Source organism: Lolium rigidum, chromosome 1, assembly GCF_022539505.1.
Source record: "Lolium rigidum isolate FL_2022 chromosome 1, APGP_CSIRO_Lrig_0.1, whole genome shotgun sequence".
Classification (NCBI taxonomy): Eukaryota; Viridiplantae; Streptophyta; class Magnoliopsida; order Poales; family Poaceae; genus Lolium; species Lolium rigidum.
The window spans coordinates 30,827,515-30,836,766 of NC_061508.1; the positions used below are offsets into that span (position 1 = coordinate 30,827,515).

Here is a 9,252-nt window from a genome sequence, read left to right on the forward strand (position 1 = left end):
AGAAATATTTATATGTCGAATGGTCAAGGAGTCTTAAAAATGGGAACTTAAGCTTTTTTTTGAGAGAGAGAACTTCGGTAGATTATTGATCACTCAGCATCAGAACATAGTACTTTCCGGATACAATACGGAATTACATTTAAAGATAAATTACAAACCAAAGGCTCAGAGAGTTAAAATATGAGCTGCAATTGATCTTGTGCCCATAATGGTTGAAGAGGCAGGTTTGGAAACCAGCCGCCAAAGTCTTGATGCCCATAATTACTGTAGAAGCTTTATTGAGTACATGTTAATAATGGGAAATGCAGCTTGGCTCCCGGGTGCCGCACACACCCCTATGGTTGGAAAAATAAAAAAGATAAATTAAAAGAAGTTCAAAATAATTCATTTTTTTTGGGAATCAAGGATGACCAGGTATTGTATTTGAAATAAAATATTTCCCTAGGAAATTACTTTTATTGTATCCTGGGTTACAAAAGAAACTCGAAATGCCCCATGACCAGATACTATTCACTATATATTTGTAATAATTTTGTCTTTTTTGCCCTCGAGACCATGGGAATAATTTCGTTTCCAAACATATTTTTTACGAGTACAAACTTGATCATCCTTGGTTTCCAGGAAATTTCAATTTTTTTTTTGACTTTTTTAAATTACTATAATTTTTTTAGTCTGTGGGGTGCGTTGCACCCGGGAGCCAAAAGTCCGCATCCGGATAATAACACTATATGTGTATGCTTAGGTAATGAAAAAAATGAAGGGTGTGTTTGGTAGTTCGGGAGAACTCATATATTCTCATCTCAACCTAGCTAAACCAACTATTTATTATTTATTAGTTCGGATCGGGTCATCTTAGCTCCACCGTATATAAAAAGGCTTCTCAGCCAGGCTAAATTGTGGGGGTGAAATCGAGCTTCACAACTCGTCCAGGAGTGTGTGTCATCCTCCACCCTATGGGGACTCGATTGTTTTTCCGTTGTTTTGTTTCAGGACCTTTTAGCAAAAGTTTGGGCCTCTTTGTTAGTTCTTAGTTTTTGGGCCAATCTCAATCCATAGGATAGCTAACTAGTTATTCTAATATAGCTTAATATAATTACCATGAAAAATATAAGCAAAGATCTTAGTTTTTAATATATCACTTTTACATTAAAAACAGTTTATATGCAAGTGGTATAAAATACATAGACTCAAATGATATTTTTCATAGAACTCACTTTGGGGTATCTAGTATTAATAATGAATTGAAGATAACGAGCATTGGAGATGCTCCAAGGATTTACATGTAACATAAAGATGATGTACACATGTAAAAAAATAGATTTTTAACATCGGAAAAAAATGTTGGCCACTGATTTGAGTACCCACTGCATAATAGTTTGTTGTTCTAGAAAATAAATTGTGCAAAGTTAGTAGATTTTAGGCTATGTTTTTTTTATGGTGGCCGTTGTTATCCCTTTAGTCACACTATGTAGATGTAGTTTGCGATGGATGAATTATGCCGCATTATGCTTATTTTATAATTAGCAAAAAAATGGTCAAGTTGGATCAAACAAAAACTAAAATAGGAAGAAAAAAACAGGTGGGGCAAAAGGGATAACAACAGCCACCATAAAAAACATAACCTAAAATCTATATCTTTGCATATACGTACCACAAAGGAAGCATACACAGATCGGTGTGATTGACATTGTGAAACAACCTAACGCAATCCTCAAACAACTCTAGTGAAACATGCAAACAAAATACAGCCCTCCAGCGAGCAAACCGGTTCAGGCCTGACGACTTATTCAGGAAACAAGTAAAAGTGTGCTAGCCATCCTGTGCCACTCAGAAAACATAGGGCCTTCTGTGGGGAAAACCAGTTCAGGCCAGACTTAGTTCAAGAAACAAGCAAAAGCCACTTAAACATGCGCGGCCTGTACCGAAGCTAGCACAAGGCAATTTACGGGACACAAGCAGGCGCACCATCCCGGTTGACAACGCGCATCAACTTCATGGTTTTGAACTGTAGGAAAGGCCAGCTCCAGCTCAAAACGGAAGCCTGCATAAACACCAAAGTACACGGTGAGCACATGAAACTCCAGACCGAAAGAAAAGCAGGGGATAATATCGTATAAGAAATTCACTTGGATAGTTGACAAACATGGCACTTGATCTTTTCATGGGAACGCTGTGTTGGAAGGACTTGCTATTACATGAAACTGAACGGAAGGTTTAACTTGTTAATTCATAGGCAGCCTCTTGGGTAGTATTTTGACCATTTCATTGATCTTCAAACAATCAAAGTGCAACTAACTAGAACTGTCGGATTGTGGGAACACAAATTGATAGGCTAACAGAATGTAAAGCAGTAGAAAAAGGTATTTGTTGAAGCATGTTATGTGCAAGCTAACAAAAGGAGGATAATAACTGAGAAGACTACCAAGCAAGAGAGGGTGATATGAGTCGGTCAGCTGCGTGACAATACCTTATGCTAAGATAATTCTTCAAACTCTAAAAAATCTGTTTTGTCTGTTCCAGATGATGAAATAATTAATAGAGCCAATAGGATAGGTCTTTCTTTAGGGAATTCACCTAGCCAATGCTTGTTATCATTAAAGACTACTATAAAGGACAATGAAACTCATAGACCTTTAACCATTTTACATTAAACTGCAAGTAATGTGGATGAGGATCCGAAAAGATTGTTTGCTTCTGAAGTTTCTAGTGTATGTGAGGAATTAATAGAGGAAAAATTTAGGGAATTGGGTGATCATAAGGATCAACCTATCCAAGGTGTGAAAGTCACATGTTAAAGTAAAAAAAAAAATATTATGATGTATCAAAGGTTAGATGTAGCTCTAGATTTAAAACTCGACAAAAAAGATAATCACAGATGAAAGCAATGATTTGGAATAGCGAGGGTCTCCGTGATCCTTATGAAATTTGGTTCATTCAGGAAACCATACAGGAACAAAAATTGGACTTTATTGCCTAACTGGAGATGGGAATGTCCAATTTTTCTATTCCTTTTCTTAAACATCTATCAGGGGCTCAACTATACCTAGTTTTGTCCACCACCTCATGGGAGGCCAGGAAGCATTCAGATTGGTATAAACACTATCTCACTTGCGTTAAAAAATGTTGAGACAGCAAATTATTCTGTGAACTTACACTTGATATCTCTTGCGGTCAAAATGGATGGTTTCGAATGGGCCTTCGTGCCAATATATGGTGCTGCCCAGGAGGCACAAAAACCTGAGTTCCATGCCAAGCTGGTACGTATGTGTGTATCATAATCACTTCTTATGTTGGTAGGGGTATTTTAACATTATACTTGGTCTAGAGGAAAAGAATAATAATATTTAAATGTGAGATGGCCTTTTATTTTAATGTGATTAATGAAAGCTTAGACCTAAGAGAAATAGTACTCTCGGGTAGGCAATTCAGTTGGGCACTATAGAGTGGGAGCAAAATTTCCATTCGTAACGGCACAAGCTTTGACTCGTTCAGGATCGGATCATACTCCGTTATTAATCGGTTCCGATGATCAAGGTCACATGGGAAATAAATCTTTTGAACTATCTTGGTTGCAATAGTACGGTTTCTATGATTTAATTGTAGATGAATGAAACTCCAACACTACATGAACGAATCCAATTGAGAGATGGCAAAAGAAGAGTAGATATCTTAGACAACTTTCTTAGAGGATGGGCTCAAAACCCTAGTGAGGTATATAGAGAAGAGAACGACTAAGCTTTATTATCGATGGACTTGATATTAAAGATGAGTCTACTCCCCTAAGTGTATCCGAGCAGGATACTTTGAGGGATGCTAAAGAGCGTTAATCGGAATTTCAATGCGATGAAGAAAATAAGTGGGTCAACATGCCAAAGTTAAACATATTCAAGAAGGGAAAAATAATACCAAGTATTTCCATCTTGTAGCCAAGGGTAAACACCGTAAGAAAAAGATCTTTCAGCTTGAAAAAGATAGGGGACCACTGTGGGTGAAGAGAACCTAAAAGTATATAACTGAATATTATAAGAGATTGTCTGTGGGTTTACGTACCGCAGTGTCTCCAAAAGAGAATAGTGTTCTAACTGCTGACTTAACGGAGAAGTACATGAAGCTATCTTTGTGATGGAACATGATAAAGCACCAGGACCAAATGGGTTTTCTGCTGAGATTTATCAAACTTTTTGGGAGGTTATTAAGCATGATTTAATGGCCATGTTTGTCCATTGCAAGCAGGTGAATTCAGCACTGTTCAAACTGATTTTTTTTGTTATCATGTTGTTACCCAAAAAATAAAATGTGGTCCAGATTCAACGGTATAGACCGATGTCTTTGGAATGTGAGCTTTATTTTTTTACCAAGGTTGGGACCAATCAAAACATGAGGATTGCCCATAAGGTAATTAAACCTACTCAAGTGAGTTTATGCTTGGGCGCCAATGTTTATGTTATCCTTCCTAGAAATTCCCAAAGGGGTGAGGAAGAGATTAGACTTTTATAGATCTCGCATTTTTCTTGCAAAGCGATCAATGCGAAAGAAAATATTGGTTGACTAAGTGGAATATCATTTGCCAACCTAAGAATCGGGAGTGTGTGGGTCGAAGTACTAGAAATAAAGGACAAATGTTTATTAAGCAATGGTAATGTAAAATTTTGAATGAGGAAGGAGTGCGACAAGAGGTACAATAAAATAAATACCTCCAAAATATAACTATCCTAGGTGGCTAGGTGCATGTGAAACGTACATATTCTCCTTTTTTGGGAGACTTTGGGTTTCAGAGGAGTTTTTTATTAGAGAAACTTTTCTAGTTGGAGATGGCATGAAGACTTTCTGGGAGGATAACTGGTTGGGAGATACACCCTTGTCTCAACAATATCCATCTTTATATAATAATTCGTGATGGAAAGACGTTTATGTTGCAAATGTTCTATCTCAGGGCTCGGTTGAACGTTGAATTTATATTGACCTTAACTAGGAACAAGTGGCATAGATGGTTACACTTAGTAGGTAGAACAGTTGATGATGGTACAATTATTAAATTAACCGGATTCTTTTGTTCGGAAGCTAACATCTTCTAGAGAATTTATTAGGTTAAATCTATGTACGCAAACCTAATAAATGGACATACTAGATTTTTCATAAGTATTTATGAAATCTAAAGGTACAGTTGAACATTAAGATACTTATGTGGTTCCTGTATAAGAAAGCAAGTTGTGTTAACTGCTAAATGGAAATGGAATGGATATGAGAAATGTAATTTCTGTGATTCAAAGGAATCTATGCACCATTTATTTATTGTTTATCCCTTTACTCGTCTTGTTTGGAGGATACTTGAGTTTATTTACTTATCTTCTCCAACAAATATTACAAATTTGTTCAGAAATTAGTTGAATGGGGTTCATAAAAATACTAAAGTCTGAATTCGTCTGGAGTTTGTGCTTTACTTTGGTCTATATGGAAATGTACAAAAGACTTGGTTTTAACAAGACTAGAGCTGTTCATTATCTGCAGGTTATTCAAAAGGTTGCGTATTAGATCCGCATGTGGTCATTTCTCCTCTCGGAGGGGCAGCGGGGGCATATGGATACTGGATGCAATCGAGACGGTTGCACGGGCTATCTTCACCTAGGCCGTCTGGCGGTATTCTAATAGACTAGATGTTGAATAGGCGCTCTATGTTATTTATTTGCTGCTGGCTGATATTTTGTGACCACCCTGAGTGATCCATGATTTGTGAACTCTGAACCTTAAACTATGCTACAAATTAATTGTGTGATGCAGAGGTTAGGCTTCAAAATAAAATAATTGAGAAGAAAGAAAATTGTTACTTACAGGAAAACCAAGTTTATTAGATGTCAATTTGCTCAGAAAGTACTCCATGGGTAAGGAGAATCCTTACAATATGGTGAACCCTTTTATCATTCTTCGTGTCACATACAATTTTGACTAGCTTAAGATGCTTCGATAGTAATGATTGTTCCCTTGAGTTGCACCTTTCAACTCTTTCGATCACATGCCGTTTCTGTAGCAAAAAAAAAAGTTCACTTTATTGAAGTCCAACAAAGGTACATGTCAACTTCAAAGACAAGCTATCATACTTAAAATATATATACCTTCTGACTAGTATCAAAATCAAGTCGAAGCGTAAGCGTCTCCAGAACTGGTGAGTGTTGTAGAAAGTAAATCAGTCCAGTGAACTTAGCAACCATACACCACTCATTGAGCAACAATGTTTTTAGCTTGCTAAACATAGGGCACCATTTGAAATCCTTTCTGAAAATAGACTACACAAAGTAAAGATGGTTAAAGAACAATTAAGTGTAACAATTAAGCATACTTTAGAAGTATATGATGTTTTTCTGAGAAACAGAAGAACACAATCACGTCTTAGAAACTTTCTGCCGGTTTATTTTTCAATTTTCACAGTAATTAAGTGTAAGAAGATGTGGAGATGTATATCCAATGTTGGGTTTAAAGTTTCTAAACTAAGAATTGTGGCTCGGAGATTAATCTCAACCATATAAGTGTTTTGTGAATAAAGTACAGGAGTGTGTGTCATCCTCACAAACTGTAGGGGATGCATTCCTAGAAACATTAAGGTTCAAAATATGAATTGAGGAGAACATATGATGCAAAAAAGGGCCTTCTTCAATATGCTTCTATTAATGGATAACTGGATACAACAATACATGTGATCTAGCATATGGCAGACATGGATACAAACATAGATGAGATGTAGCAGATGGAAGCCAATAATAGGGGTGAGCAAAGTTCGAGCATACCACATCAGGATCAGCAATCGTCAATTCCAAATTCGTAGCGCCTGACAAACTGTCGAGAATTATAGGGCAGTTATTGCTACCGGCTGCACCGTCGAATTCATGCAATAGGCGACGATAGAAACACCCTTTTCCAAGTGTAATAGATGCGGTTACCAGTGATGTCATTTTACCAAGGAAAGGAATCAAACCCCAAGATGGAGCTAGTTTCAAGCCAACGACATTTGGGGTATAAAAACGAGTGCGGTCATCGCTACCAAAACATCCATCGTAAACGTGAAGATGTTTTAATGATTGGGACTTGATGTCCACACAGATGTCACAATCTGTCATCTCTAACACCTCTAGAACCTGGCAGCTCGAAAAATCCAGAGTGCCCTCAAGCTCCATGTCGTAGAGCTGAAACTTCTTCAGGTGCGACGAGATGAGATTGATATTGATTACCAGGCAGGGAAAACGAATCCGAAGCACCTGAGCTTGAGACTCTAGAGCATACTCGAGCCACGGTTCCATGTCAAGGAACGCCTCATCCCATTCACACGCATACTCGTGGTCGGAACTGATGTCACATACATCCAGAGGCGTTGGGTCGCGGAGGCGAATCAGCTTGTCGACAAACGTGATGCAGCCAGGCACGTCGTCATAGCTGTAGGGGTCATGGATGCGCAGGGCGGGCACGGACTTCCAGAGGGTGCGCCAGCGCCTGGCGAGCAAGCATGTCTGCACAGCGTCACGGGAAAGAAGGAACGACATCATGTGCTGGAGGAGCTCGTCCGGGAGGGCGCTGATGCGGTCCTCACTGTCGGCCGCGGCCGTCTCCATGATTCCCTTGCCATTACGCTTACGCCTTGTGCGCATTCCGTCGAACAGTTTGCCCACGCCAGACCTGCTGATTTGTTTTGAGCAGTGCGTCCGTGAACGAGAGGAGAGAGCAACCAGATGTGGAATGGACAAAGAATCCAAGATCAGTTCGTCACCTGTAGCTTCCGTCAGAAGCCTCCGCGAAGAAGAGAGCCCTGGGTCCTTGGCTGGCAGGGTGCGAGAGGGCGAGGGAGAAGGACCGGAGGTGCCCCCGTCTGGCTGTGCCCCACGTCTGAAATAGTACTACTCCAGCAGCAAACGGAGGGGAATCGGTCCAATCGGATTTTTTGGATTTTCCTCACTTATTACAGTACAATGCCATAATATCTCCATACGAAAAAATGGCGTGCAGTCAAACTTCAGAATCTGATCATCTTTATTCGAAACATCTAAATCTACATATGATCTCACACATGCGTCATGCTCCCTCGAGAATCAAATCGCTGATATACGGAAAACATTGATGGCTTGAAAACATCAACAGAGGAAGAATAAACCATTTGCGACTTATGAGCAAAAAACATTTGCAAAGATTTTGTCCGCCTGACATGACTAACCCACATTTCCCACACAACAGAGGAAGACTAACCCATTTGCAACTTGTGAGCAAAATGCAAAAAGCACACGTGAACCGTGTGTGCGTGTATCACACGATTTTGAAGAACAAATCCGTGTGAGGCCATTGCACATGTTTTTATCTGTACTCAAATGCTGTAGCAATACTATCGTAGCCGACTAGATGCCATGCTTCCTAGCTATCTCGAAGCCGAGGCATGCATCCAGAACGACATACTTGACGTGATCATAGTTTAATGGGAACTCGGACCAGTTGTCGCATCTGATGGAATTATGAGGCCTCTTTCCAAGCTTTGTCCCAATGTAATGGTTGGACAGAGCGTAGAGCGAAGAAGAAGGGTAGTTCTTTGTCGGGTTGGGATAACTTTTGGAGACCACCAGACCCCAGAAATCTTCAGGTCGTTGTCGATATCAGCGCCGCAGAATTTGATTTGACTCATCCCAAGGAATTCTCCGAGGGCCTCGGGCACTGCATCCGCATGCACAATCTGGAAGACGAGCACCTCGCTAGCAACACGGAGTTGGGGGACAATGACACACTGCCTGTGCTAGAGTGGGTGGTACGAAACCCGCCTTTGGGGTAGAGCCTTCGTGTTCTTGTATTTTGGCGGGTAAAAGCAGAATTTGGAGCGATCAATCGGGATTGGAGGATAGGCTGGAAGGTTTATCATGTTGTGATCATAGAATTTTATAGTAGAATTAAATGTGAGAATGATTACATTCGAATCTACCCTGTCGATGTCCTTCAGCAAATGCTCCTCCAAGCCTCCAGGGAGGGACTCCTCCTTCACCCTCTTGTCGATGATCTCCCCTGTCCCATCCTCCAGTATGCTGATGATACCCTCATCATCATCAGGGCCATTCCCGAGCATGTCGTCAACCTGAAAAGGGTCCTCGACGCCTTCTCCGCGGCCACGGGTCTCACTATTAACTTCCATAAAAGCACGTTTGTCCCCATCAAGACTGACCCGGCTATCTCTCTTGCCATGGCTACCTCCTTTGGGTGCGTCGTCTCCTCCTTCCCCCAGACCTATCTTGG

General features: G+C 40.1%; 1 protein-coding gene across 2 annotated transcripts; it reads right to left on the reverse strand.

Moving 5' to 3' along the window:
• Nucleotides 1–1,615: 1,615 nt before the first annotated feature.
• LOC124670559 (MEIOTIC F-BOX protein MOF-like) lies at nucleotides 1,616–7,860 on the reverse strand. Of its 2 annotated transcripts, none has more exons than XM_047207045.1 (5): nucleotides 7,754–7,860; nucleotides 6,780–7,662; nucleotides 6,111–6,281; nucleotides 5,897–6,019; nucleotides 1,616–2,041 (listed from the first exon to the last, which is right to left on the reverse strand). In XM_047207045.1, the coding sequence occupies exons 2-5, from the start codon at nucleotides 7,632–7,634 to the stop codon at nucleotides 1,943–1,945; spliced, it is 1,248 nt and encodes a 415-aa protein (XP_047063001.1). In that variant the 5' UTR covers nucleotides 7,635–7,662; nucleotides 7,754–7,860; the 3' UTR covers nucleotides 1,616–1,942. The 2 variants fall into 2 exon arrangements, with proteins under 2 accessions (XP_047063001.1, XP_047063008.1); XM_047207052.1 differs by having other exon boundaries at nucleotides 1,930–2,041; nucleotides 5,830–6,019.
• Between the last annotated feature and the right edge of the window lie 1,392 nt (nucleotides 7,861–9,252).